This window comes from Crotalus tigris, unplaced genomic scaffold, assembly GCF_016545835.1.
Source record: "Crotalus tigris isolate CLP2741 ecotype Arizona unplaced genomic scaffold, ASM1654583v1 scf7180000020177.261782, whole genome shotgun sequence".
In the NCBI taxonomy this organism is placed as follows: Eukaryota; Metazoa; Chordata; class Lepidosauria; order Squamata; family Viperidae; genus Crotalus; species Crotalus tigris.
The window spans coordinates 54,730-67,500 of record NW_024097893.1 but is presented as its reverse complement, the minus strand read 5'-3'; the positions used below and the strand labels follow the sequence as shown (position 1 = coordinate 67,500).

At 65.3% G+C, this 12,771-nt stretch overlaps 1 protein-coding gene across 2 annotated transcripts in view; it reads left to right on the top strand.

Annotated features, from left to right (window-relative positions):
• AGAP3 (ArfGAP with GTPase domain, ankyrin repeat and PH domain 3) overlaps positions 1-12,391 on the top strand; it is a 55,793-nt gene extending 43,402 nt beyond the window's left edge. For both annotated transcript variants that reach the window (XM_039365735.1, XM_039365734.1), the window contains exons 12-18: positions 1,840-2,019; positions 4,581-4,742; positions 7,989-8,143; positions 8,387-8,477; positions 8,780-9,002; positions 10,958-11,213; positions 11,590-12,391. In XM_039365735.1, coding sequence (XP_039221669.1) covers positions 1,840-2,019; positions 4,581-4,742; positions 7,989-8,143; positions 8,387-8,477; positions 8,780-9,002; positions 10,958-11,213; positions 11,590-11,802 — 1,280 coding nt within the window. In that variant the 3' untranslated portion in view covers positions 11,803-12,391. The remainder of the gene's footprint in view (positions 1-1,839; positions 2,020-4,580; positions 4,743-7,988; positions 8,144-8,386; positions 8,478-8,779; positions 9,003-10,957; positions 11,214-11,589) is intronic.
• Positions 12,392-12,771: the final 380 nt, after the last annotated feature.

Genomic DNA, 12,771 nt, shown 5'->3' with positions numbered 1-12,771 from the left:
CACACACACACACACACACACACACACACACTGTAAATGCCCGCAAGCTTGGAGGCTGCAGCTGTCGTTTGGTTTGGGGGGGGTCCAGCTTCTCGTCTCCCCGCTGCAGCTGAAGAAGGTGGTGGGGCCATGGAGAGATTGGGGAAGTGGGGTTGGGTCGTGGCTTGCTGGCACCCTCCCCTCAGCGGGCTGCCCCACTCAGCCGCTCGGCCCCAGGCCTGCAAATGGTGCTAGTCTCCCCACAGCTCGGGGGCTTCTGCTCTCCTTAGGTGGGGAGCCGGGAAAGGCAGCCCCTTTTGATGGTCTCTAGGGGGGCCCCAGGAGACCCAGCCCCTCTTCAGGTGGTGCCCCCAGGGCCCAAGCAATGGAGCTGTTTCCGCCACCCCCTTAGAAGGGCCAAAGCTACAGGGGGGGCTCTCCCCCCCCTCCGAAGGGACGTCTTCTGCCAGCGTCTCTGCTCCGGCCAGCCTTTTCCTGGTGTGCTGCACGGTGTCGCGGGGCCTCCGGTTTAGGGGTCCCTCGGCATCCCCACCCCACCTGCTCCCCAACACGACCTGCTGGGCCCTCCCCTCCTTTTTCATCAAACCCCCCCCCCAAGTTTAGGGAGGCACCCCTTCCCCTGCCCTCCACGCGGTCTGGCCCATATTGGGTTCCTTTGGATCCCGGACGGACCCCCCCCAGCCGAAGAGGAGCTTTGGGGAGACGCTTCCCAGCACCAAAACCGGGACCAGGAGCGGGTTCCGGGGCAGGGACCGTTCAGGAGATGGGGTGGAGAGAAGCTTGACCGAGGGGGCCGGGCCGGCTGGCCGCTTTCTTGCCCTCCCGCCTGGGGCCGGACACTGCCGGCAGGGACGGCAGCAGCGGAAGAGATGGCTGCGTCGTCGTCGGGAGCCGAGCTAATTATCCTTCTGAGCCTGTCTTGTAAATTAAGGGCTAATTAGAGGCAGAGTCGGTGTCGTGGTTTTACACATGCTTTTGAGGCGCTGAACCTGGACGGGGGGGGGGGGAGGAGATGCCTCAGCGGAGCACGTCTGTGCAGCCCTGGCAACCGGGCGAACTGAGAGTACGGCCGTGGCCGAGCGGGGGGCTGGCGTTTCCGCTACCCACCCCTCTCCCCCCTGCCTTGCTGGCAAGGCAGACCCGGTCCTGGTGGGTCTCTCTGGCAGGTCTGGGTAGGTGTGGCTGGGGGAGGCAGCCCCCTGCCCTCCCCGGAGCCCCGTGGGCCGACCCCGTGCCGAGAGAGAAGGCTGGGGTCCCAGGGCAGACCCCATCGGGAGGCCTTGCCCCAATAGGCAAGGATGGGGAGGGGGAGACAGTTGCAGTTCGGGGCCCTGTGTGGGTGGGAGGGAGCATACAAAGCAGGGCCCATGTGGGGCAGCCGTCTGCTGGCGCTTCAGGGCTTCGTTTGGGTGCCAAGAAACCAGGGGCTGCCACCCCAGGATGCCCGGATACTTTTTCTGTGGTGGCAACCTCTGTCTGTGTGGGGAACGCCTGTCGCTGATGCCCAGGCCTTCTGCACCCCCTCCAGCCCTTTCCAGTGTGAGCTCTTGGTTGGGGGGGCTCCTGGCACAGCTGCCCTGTGGCACCAGTTCGGCCCAAGTTCGTTCCTCTCACCCCGTGGCCTCCCTGGTCGGGCGGTGGATGTCCTGGCACAAGGCGGGAAGCACGGACGGGATAGCCCTGGTTGAACCCCCGCCTGGCCTGATCAGGACCCCAGTCTGGTGGGGTTTTTCGCCTCTTTCGAGGCCGCCCGCGGTCTCCCAGGGGCGGCTGCAAGGGTAGCAGCCCTGCCACTAGCCCATCTCTCTCTCTCTCTGTCTCTCAACTGCTTCCTCGCAGGTGCCCCCCACTCGGCCAGCAGTACCTCTCTGCACTCGGAGCGGTCGGGCAGCGGCACCAACCTAGGGGGGTTCAGCCTGAAGCCGGAAGGCAGCGGCATTCACCAGCGGTCCTACTCGGTCTCCAGCGCGGACCAGTGGAGCGAGGCGGTCGTCATGCCCAGCGGCGCCCCCAGCGCAGGTGAGTGGCGCACGCCGAGGCCTGGAGGGTGGACGTTGTTGCCCATCCTCGGCTAAAACCGTCGGGGAAAACCCTCAGCTTGGGGTGCCCCCCCTTTGTGCGGCTCTGGGCCCTCCAAGGTGGGAGGGGGGGCAAGGATGCCCCCCTGCTGGCTGTCACGGGTAGGAAGAAGGACCTGGCTGCCTGCTTCCCCTGGTGCTGCCCAGGCAGGGGTGGCTGCATGGCGCCTGCAAGGGGAGGATCTTCTCTACGTCCCTGGAGGGAGAAACCGGGCTGGCACTGGACCGCCAGGCAGCGGACCGGCTGTGTCCTCTCCCGACCCTAGGGCAGTGGGGCCAGCCTTTCCTCCGGTTGCATGGCACTGGGCCGGGCCTGGAGCCGGCTGAGCTGAGCAGGCAGAAGCCCCGACGCTGCCTCTCGCCTCGCCCGCCTCCCTTCCCGCCCGCCCTCCCTCCCCGCAGCCCGGGTGTTTCAGGACAGTTGAGTGAATTAAAATAATTCATACATTTCCCAACGTAGCCACTTTGCCGAATTGGAAAATAAATGCTTCTGTGCGGCATCCATCACTCGGTGCTTCCCGGCTCGGCCGCCGCAGTTAAAAAAGCCGTTAAACGCACATCAAGAGGGAGGCCGCCTCCGCGCGACGCCTGCTCGCCCCCCTTGTCGTTCTCATTAGCGCGGCAGCCGCCCCCCTCCTCCCCCCCCCCTCCCAGGGGCTTTCGCAGTTTAAAGAGAGCCTCTTTATGATCATTACCGGAGTCCGACTGCGCCGCCGCCATTTGGAGCTGGGGTGGCTCCTCATTTGTAACTGTGAAAAACTATCAATTTCAGCGCGCCTGGCACAGCGCCTCCATCATTGGCCCATCAGCTCCCTGCTGGAAGCGAATTAATCAGACTGTTACTGCTGATGGGGCAGAGCGAGCGGGCGAGGGAGCGGGCGGCGAGGGTAGTCGTGGCGGCGGCAGCCAGCCAGCCGGGGCAGAAGGCCCGGCCCGGCCGTGTGGGGAGGAGCCGGCCCTGCCCTGCAGCAGCCCAACCCTCGGTCCACGGACAGGTCCCGGGCCGCCTAAAAAACTGAAGCAGGCAGCACACGAAACCACGTCCCGTCTGGTCGTGGGAGAAGCGCTCTCCGCGGAACCGGTCATCCCCGGGGCCCCAAAAGGTTGGGGTCCTCTGGTCTAGGGTAGGGGTCCCCAACCCCTGGTCCGTGGACCGGTACCGATCCCGGCATGCCAGTAACCGGTCCGTGGACAACGAGCGAAGCCGCGTCCGTAGGGTGCAGGCACAACGTACCGTCCGATCTGTGGGAAAAGCCCTCTCCACGGAACCGGTCCCTGGTGCCCAAAAAGGTTGGGGGCCTCTGGTCTAGGGCAGGGGTCCCCAACTCCTGGTCCCTGGACCGGTACCAGTCCCGGCACGCCGGCAACTGGTCGGCAGAGACGAGCGAAGCCGTGTCCGTGGGGTGCCGGCAGCACACCGAACCACGTACCGTCCGGTCCGCAGGAAACACTCTGCACGGAACCGGTCACGGGCAGAGGGAGGGAGGGAGGGAGGGAGGGGCTGGGCAGTGGCCGGAGAGTGCTGCGGGCCCGTTGACAAGCAACCGTCGTCCAGCGAGGGCGGCCAGCCTGTCTGCCTGCCTTCGCTGGGGGGGCTGCTGAACTTGGGGCCTCCTTCCAAAGCAGAGACAGAGACCCCCACCCCTCTGCCCGGGGTCTCAATCTCCCCTTCAGGGGCCCGATCCACTTACCCCCAGCCCTGTCCTCCCAAAGAGTTGGTGGAGCATTTGGGGAGGGGGGGGCTGCTCTCCCTGTCACCCCCAATGGGAGGAGGGTGCTGGGTGCCCCGGGCCTGCCACGCCAGGGTTTACCTTGCCAGGTCTTTGGGGGCAGGGATTGGTCTCCCACGATGCTCTCCCTGGGCTCTGCACCCCTCCTCCTTGTGGGTACTTTGAGGGGGGGCTGTCTGAGGCCTCTGCGGGGGCTGACCCTCACCCAACATTGCCAAGGGGGAAGAGCTGACGCCCCCACCTTTCGGCATATGGACTTTGTCTGGGCAGAGGCAGCGCTGCTGGTGGAAGGACGGTGCTGCCCCCCCTCTCCCTCCTCGCCCCTTCAGCCCTGGGGGGGGGGTGGCAGAGGGACATGAGGGGGGGGCAGAGGCCCTGGCAGCATGGCTTCCGCCCGGCGCTTGATTGGAGCCACTTGGATCTCCGCACTTGGCAGCGAACGCCAGCCCTCGTGATTTTGTTGCTGGTCTCTAATGAAATTTGACATTTAATGGCGAGAGCCGTGAGCGGAGCGTGTGTGTGTGTGTGTGCGCGCACGCGGTGTGTGTGTGTGACCGAGCTTGATTAGTGCACTCTAATTGACAGTAATTAGCCATCTCCCTGATTGTTTCTAATTCTGCTATTAATTGTAAGGAACAGTATGATTGAGGATAAATTTGGCGCGCAGCAGCTCCGCGACGTGTCTCTCCCGCGCCCTGGCAGGGGTCTGCCTGGGAGAGGGGGGGTCCTGACTCTTTACCCCCCCCCTCTGCTTGTTCTCTCCCCCCCCCAGCCAATGGTGCCAGCGACTCGCTCAGCTCCAGCCCCAACGTCTCCAGCACGGCCAGCCCCAAGCTGGAGCCGCCCCCGTCCCCTCATGCCAACCGGAAGAAGCACCGTCGGAAAAAGAGCACGGGCACGGGACGGCCCGACGGGGCGGGCAGCGTGGCGGAAGGTGAGAGCTCGGGGGCTTCTTCTCTTGGTGGGGGAGGAGCCGGGCACGGGGCGGGGCCACCGAAGAGCTCCTGGGCCTTCCGAGTCTCCTGTGCTGGTGCAGAGAGCCAACACAAACGCCCTTCCCTTTCGGAAAGGGAGGCAGGGGCGCGTGGCAGGCGGGCTCTGCTCGGGGCTTTGGGGGCAGCTGGGGGGGGGTGTTCACACCGAGAGAACGTCTCTCCTGGCACCGCACCCACCGCTGTCCGGCTGTCGGGAAGGACCCAATTTGGCCAGACGGAGCGCATCGTTTTCCTGGGTTCCCACCGCTCGATCGGACGCCCGTTGACCCGGCGAGACACGTCCACGCCGCGGGCGTTGCAGGAAAGCTGGCCCAGCGGTGACGCCGCCTCCCTCTCCCCGCCCGAGGCTGTGCCATCTGGGGCCACGAGTCCCAGCACAGAAGACCCTCGTGCCGCTGCCTTAGCCTTGCCCGGGTCCTTGGCGCCGGCAGCGGGACGACGGTGGGAAAGGGTGGGTGCCCTGTTGCTGGCATGCCAGCCACAGGTTGGCACCCCGGGAGGAGGGCGGGCGAGGGGACGGGCTACCAATTTGCTTCCTTGGGCAGCTGTTCAGACAAGGAGGGGAAGCGCCAGGAGAGCCTTGGATGCTTTGAAGGGTCATAAATCACACACACACACAGGCTGCTGCTCTTTACACGCAGCTCGCAGCCCTGGCCCGCCTATGTGTGGACAGGGGCGCTGGCATCTCCCTCTGCCAGACCCTCGGAGAGTCTGAGAGAAGGGGAAGAGGGCAGAGAGCGTTGCCCCCCTGCCTGGGCCAGGACGACCGGCTGGCAGCCCTCGTCCACCCCGGGAGCACTGCTGCCCCACTCCGACCTCTGCCAGCCAGCCAGGACGGGTAGCCCCACTTGACACCCTCTCTTTCAGGGCTGGCCACTCACCGGGTGCCACCGTGAGCGCCCAGTCCTCCTTCCCCTCCGGAGCAGGGTGGGGGTTTCTTGCTGTTCTCCCCAGCCTCGCCCGCCCCTCCCCAGGCTGTTGTGTCTCTCCCCCCCCAGTGCTGCGCCTCGCCTGGTGGGGGAAAGGGAGGAGGGGAGGGGTCCCGCCGTACTAATACAGGTTGCGAATATTGGGTTTAATGAGCTGCAAAATGAGGCGGCAGCCGAGTGACATTTACGAATGGCCCCCCGCCACAGGCAGACCCCCCAGTACCCGTTGGCATGCAGAATGCCCCAGCAAGCCTTTGTGCAAGGCTGCAGGAGGGGGAGGACAGCCCTCCCACCCCCATCCCGTGGCTGCAGAAGCAGGACAGGCAGGGAAGGGGGGGGCACACGCACATCCCGCACCTGGGGTGGGCAGGCAACCCGGGGCTCCACGAGCCTCCGGAAAAGCATCCTGACCTGGGCAGCCTCGGGTGGCAGCAGCCGGTTGGCAGGTCTCTCGTGCCCCCACTAATTTCCCCCTCGTTTGGAGGGCTGCTTGCCGTGTCAGCTGCCAGAAGACGAGGTCTCGGGGGTTAAGAACCATTAACGGGCGGCCGGGCGTTCGCTCTCTCTGCCACTCCAGCATCTGTGAAGCACCATCCAAAAAGCCATCAGGCTGCGACAGTGGCTCGGCCCCAGCCCTCAGGCCCTCGCTCTTCCTGCTGCTGCTGCTGCCCACCACCGGGCTGCGCGAGGTGCCAAGTCCTCAGCCTCACAGCCCCCCCTCCCTCCCTCCCACCCTCCCCGGCTCCCATCCCATTACGCAAATGTTCCTCTAATTTCTCAGTTGGTCAGTCACTGAGCTAATGAGTTGCGGGGAGGGGCTCGCCCCAGGGCCCCCCCGAATGCAGCGGGAGGGGGAAGGGGAGGGCTGCGCAGGGAGGCTCCCGTCCCTCTTTCCACCCTCCCTCCCTCCAAACCGAGTCACAATGGGGCAGGGCAGGGGCCCGGACGAAGGCAGGCGGGGTGCTCCCCCCAGGAAGCAAGTGGGGCTGAACTGGGCAGAGGGTGGGAATGTCTTCCAGCCCGTTTTGCGCCAGGGAGGGGGGGGGAGGTGGCACAAGCAACAGAGGGGAAAAGGGGGGGCAACTCCAGCCCTCTGCGCCCCCCCCAGCCTGCCCAGTGGGGAGACACCAGTGCCCCTCCCGTTCTGCCCAACATGCCTGGCGGTGTCCCAGGGGGCTCTGGGAGAGTCGGTCCCCAGGGGCATCGCTTCATGAGAGGAAGGGGCAGCCGGCCTGCGGGAGGGGGGGCTTCTGGGGGGTCCCCCCCTTTATAGAAGAGCCGGCCCCTTCCTCAGCCTCCCCCGCCCAGGCAGGCCCGGCCAGAATCGCTGCCCGTCACAAGCAGCCCCTTGCTGGGCTAGGGTCTGGGGGCGGCCACAGTGGACCAAGAGGAGTGGGCTGCTGAGCTGCAAGCGGGAGGGAGAGGGTCCCTGTGCCCCCCCCCACTTTTCCACACAGCAGGGCTGAGGGGGTGGGCTCTGAGCCCAGCCGGGAGAGACCCCAGGGAGGGGGGGATCAGCATTGTCATCCCTGTTGTAGCCCCCTCGGACAGGAGGGGAGGGGGAGGGAGAAATCTGGGGAGGGGTCCAGCCCCTTGCCCCGAAAGGAGACCCTCTCCCAAATCCCCGGCTCTTTTCTGCCTGCCGAGCCCACCCGATGGCCCTCGGTCCATTGGCTGCCCCTCACCCCGGATAGGACAGCCCGGCCACCAGTCGGCTGGACTGCCGCAGTGGTCCCCGTTTGGGCCCTGCCCTTGCAGGCTGGCTCAGCGGCTGCTCTCTCTCGGGGGGGGGTCTCCGGGAGGATCCTGGGCCCGTCTGCGACCCGGCCTTCTCCGACGGGCCCCTTTCTGAAGGCCTAGTGCCCTCCTTGGCCCCTTCGGCTGGGCCTGATGGTCTCTGGTCCTCCTTTCCTTGCCGTTAGGAAATCCGGGTGTCTGGCCGACGTGGGAACCCAGGAAAAGATGGCGCCCGTTCTGAAAATGGCCGCCTTCGGCATGCGCTTGAGGGCGGGCCCTGGGCGATTCGGGCCCCTGGGTGTCCCCTCCTTTCCCGAGGAGCCATTTTGGGGGAGGGGCCTTTGCTGCCCCTCCCCCAAAGGACAGGTGGGGGCCACCGGAGGAGATGGACCGGGCTCCCCCTCCCCAATTCCTCTCTTGCCCTGGAGGCACCGGGGGGTGCGGGGAGGCAGAGCGGGGAGGGAGGGACGCTGTGTGGACACTGAGTCTCCCCTCCCTCCCTCAACCCCGGCCTTGCAGACCAAGAGGAGAGCTTTGAGTTCGTGGTGGTCTCCCTGACGGGCCAGTCGTGGCTCTTCGAGGCCTCCACGGCCGACGAGAGGGAGCTCTGGGTTCAGGCTATCGAGAGCCAGATCCTGGCCAGCCTGCAGGGCTGCGAGAGCAGCAAGCACAAGGTGAGTGAGGGGGAGGGGGCAAAGGGGGGGCTTTGGTCTTGAGGGGGGGCAGGCCGATGCGGCTCTGCTCCATTTGGGCTCGTCCACCGGGTCGAAAGCATCTCGGGAAAGGCAGAGACCCTGGGAAGCACACACACACACACACAGACATCGGCTGCCTCCTCCCCCCTCCCCCCCCGTCGGCAGCTGTGGGCTGCTCTCCGGCTGCCTGCCCCAGCGTGGCTGAAATCCGTCCTCTTCTAGTCGCGGCTGGGCAGCCAGAGTGACGCGGTCGCCCTCCAGTCCATCCGCACTGTCCGGGGCAACAGCTTCTGCGTGGACTGCGACGCAGCCAGTGAGTAGCTGGGCGGTGAGGGGGGGGCCTTTCCCGTGTCCTCTGGAGCCCCCAGGAGCCCCCCCAGACCTTCTCAGGGGGGTTCCCCTGGGTGGGGGGGTGGCCGTCTTTCCCGTGTCCTCTTGAGCCCCCAGGCCTTCCGGGACCAAGTGGATGGGGGGGGGGGCTAAGAGGCCGCTGCGCTCGGCCATGGAATGGTTGTCTGGGATGAGCCGACGGGGGGCTGGTGGGGGGAGAGACCTGATTTGGGGAGGGGGGAATTCAGCAGCCGGGCTGACCCCTTGCCTCCCTCCCGCCCCCAGACCCGGACTGGGCCAGCCTGAACCTGGGCGCCCTGATCTGCATCGAGTGCTCGGGCATCCACCGGCACCTGGGCACGCACCTCTCCCGCGTCCGCTCCCTGGACCTGGACGACTGGGCCCTGGAGCTGGTGATGGTGATGACGGCCATCGGGAACAGCCTGGCCAACTCCGTCTGGGAAGGCGCCCCCAAGAACTACCCCAAGCCGGGGCCGGAGAGCTGCAGGTAGGCCCGGACTCCGCCCCCTTCCCTGCCCCTCTCGGATGGGGGGGGTTTCTTCCCCAGCACACACACACACACATATGCCTGAGGGCCTGCCCTGCCCCACCCACCCAGACACGCTAGAGGCCTTGCGTGCCACAGGGAAGCCCGTACCACATACACACACACAAAACTGTTGCACTGAATAAGCCCCACATGGTAATAAGACCCCTGCAGAAAACGCGGTTAGTCCTGCAGTCCGGATCCTCAAAGCAGGCAGCACCCGGGCACGAGTTAACGCTGGGCCATCTGGGTAACCCAGACGTTCGTCCGAATGGGTCAGCTCCGTGGTGTTGTGTCGGGAGCCTGGCCCAAGGAAAGCAAGTCCTGTCTGCTCTCCCCTCCCCCCACCAGTGGCTTAGCGAAGGTGGCAAAAGTCTGGCGGGCATTCAGACCAAAGGAGGGGGCTGTCAGGACCGGGATGGGCAGCCCCAAAGCCTGAGAGGGATGCCCAGCTGGCCTCTGGAGGCCCCGGGCGAGGCAGAAGAAGAGCGGGCGGGTGGGCTGAGGGTTTCCGGGCGGGCTCCCTTTGGAAGGCCAGATTGAGGAGGGGTCAGGAAGCCCCTGGTGGACTTCAGGACCAGGCAGGCAGCCCCTCGGGAGGAGAGTCCCACTGGCTGAAATCCAGCCCGTCTCGTCTCGATTGTGGGATGTCTCTAATGCGGAAGAGCTCTGGCCACGGACGACGGTGATTTGCAAGGTGGTTTAATGTGGGGCGACTGCAGGAGAGTCAGGCGGGCGGGCCCACAGCTGGCTTTGTGTCTGTGTGTGTGTCTGTGTGTGTGTGTGTGCCCAGAATTTCTGTTAACTGAGGGAGAGCTTTCGTTAAGGAAGCTTTGCCCCGTCTTCTGGCTTCTCCCGCCACTCTCATTAAGCGAATCAGTTCTCAATTTAGGAACGGCCGGTTCATAAGTGAACCTACCTTCCCCCCCCCCCCTTTGACTCGGCTCGTGACAAGGTCGCACAAGCGGAGCCCCTGACCCAGGAGTCACTGCGACCGACCGTTGCAAATAGGAGTGTCTGAATTTTCTTACCCGCCTGCTGCCCGCCCTGGACTTGTGGAGGGGGGGGTCTTCTTCCAGGAGGGGGGGCAGGGGATTATTCTGAAGGTAGTTGGGGGGCTGTGCTGGGCCAGGAGGAGTCAGGCATGACTCCCCCACCCCCCGTTCTGCCCTCCATCCGTGTGTCCCCCTCGGACCCCTTTCAGCTGAGACCCCGGAGGAGGCTCCCAAAAAGAGGGGGAGGGGGCTGTCCTTGCCACCGCCTTTTGGAGTACACTCCTGGGCCCTCTCTGGTGAAACCTGCATGGCTCCCACCCACCCACCCCCTAGAAATGGGTTAGAAGGGGTCCCCGCCCAGCTTGTTCCCTTCTTGTATCCACCTATGGGGTGGAGGGGGCTAAATCTTCTCCCGACCACCGGTCCCTGGGAGGAACGGGGGGGGGACATTCCTTTGCTCCGAGTCCGTGCCCCCCCCAGCTCTGAGGAGGAGGAGGCAGCAGCTGGGGGCTGCCCGGGCTAGGGAAGAAAGGGTTAAGCTGCGCCCCCCAAGGGATGTCCCGCCGCCTTGTCTTTGCCGGGCCTGTCACTCACTCATCCGGACACCCAGACAAGAGCCCCATTCTGCCACGGCCGTATCAGCGGCGGTCTCGGGGTCAGGCAGCTGAGCATGCTCAGTCGGGACGCAGATGGATAGAATAGGAGGCTAGATAGCGGGTGCCGGCCGCATCCATTGCCCCCCCCCTTTTGTGTGTGTGCGGGAGATGGCAGCGGCGATAGCGCTGCGGTGGCCGTCTCCTCCAGCCCGGCCTTTCCAGCTGGGGAGTCCAGATAGCGGGGTGTCTCCGGGCGAGGGCGCCTCCCCAAGGCCCCCCCCGACAGCCCGTCCCTCCCTCCCGCCCTCTCTTTTTTCCTCCGCAGGCAGGAGAAGGAACGCTGGATCCGGGCCAAGTACGAGCAGAAGCTGTTCCTGGCCCCCCTGCCCCACTCCGACGTGCCCCTGGGCCAGCAGCTGCTGCGGGCGGTGGTGGAGGACGACCTGCGGACGGTGGTGCTGCTGCTGGCCCACGGCTCCAAGGAGGAGGTGAACGAGACCTACGGCGACGGGGACGGGCGGACGGCGCTGCACCTCTCCTGCGCCATGGCCAACGTGGTCTTCACCCAGCTGCTCATCTGGGTAAGCGGACACACACACACCCCCACACGCCGGGAGAGCCTCTCCCGCCTGCAAAAGTCTTCCCTCCCCACACACACACACACACACACAGGACCACCACCACCCCTGAGCTGTAAGCAGACACATCCACACACACACACACACACACACACACACGCCGGGCCCTCTCCCGCCTGCAAAAGTCTTCCCTACACACACACACACACACACACACACAGAGGACCACCACCACCCCTGAGCTGTAAGCAGACACACCCACACACACCCACACGCCCGGCCCTCTCCCGCCTGCAAAAGTCTTCCCTACACACACACACACACACACAGTACCACCACCATCCCCTGAGCTCGGTGTGTTCTCCTTCCCTCCCTGCAGTACGGCGTGGACGTGAAGAGCCGGGATGCTCGCGGCCTGACCCCCCTGGGCTACGCCCGCCGGGCTGGCAGCCAAGAGTGCGTGGAGATGCTGTTGCAGCACGGCTGCCCGGGCGACGCCCCGGCGGGCAGCCTCACCCCGAGCCTGCCGCGCCGGAACATCAACAACAACGCCTCCGGCACGCCGCTGTCCGAGCCGGGCTGCCCGGGCTAAGACGTCGGCGGCGTCCGTCCCTCCCGCTACCCACGGCAGAGCACGGCAGCGCCCTCCCGCATGCTCCTCGCCCGCCTTTGGAGGCCCAAAGAGACTAGACTTCTTAAGAGGGGGTGGGGTACCCTTCTGCGCCCGCCCCGCCCCCCGAAGAGAAAGGGCACGTGGACTCCGTTGGGGGTGCTGGGCAGGAGAGCCCCCTTGTTTCCTTCCTCCAGCCCGCCACCCGTTTCTCTCTCCCTCGCCGCCTTTTCTCCTTCTCCCAAGGCCTGCTGCAAATTCCTCAGCCCCTGGTGTGAGGACTCCGGGGAGGGGGGGGCAGAAACGGGGGGGGGAAGCGCGGTTTCGATGCTGCCTGAGACCTCCTGCCCCTCCCCCCACCCCACCCCGGTTTCAAGTCACTTGTGTATAAAGTGTACATTGGAAATATTTATATGACAGTTCTGTAAATATGGGTTTTTTTGTTTTGTTTTGCCCCGTTTGTTTGTGTCCCTCGGCAAGCGTGCAAGTGCGAGCGAATGTCGGGTTTTTTGTTTTTTTTTTTTTCCCCCACAGCAGAGAAGCTGCGAAATAAAGGAACTGCCCCCCCCCAGACCTCTGCAGTCGCTTTTGTGATGGGGGGCGCAAAGGGAGGGGCCCACAGCCAGGGACCCAAGAATCCAGGAGCCTTGTGGGGCTGGGGGACAGCTGCTTCTCCTCTCCCATCACGCCCTTCCTCTGAGACCTGAAGCGAGGGGGAGGGCCTCCGCAGACCCCCAGCTTAGGGCTGCTGAGCAAATCTGCCCTATCCAGAGGGTCTCACTTGGGCCTGAGGTGGGGGAACGAAGAAGGGGGCTAGGAGCTGCGGGAGCTTCGGAGAGAGAGTTGAAGAGATCCAGATGGGAGCCTCCTTGGGGGGGGGGGACAGGCACGCTTCCCGACTGGCCCTTTGGAAAAAAATCAGCGGGTGGGGAGAGTGGGGTGGCAGCCTTT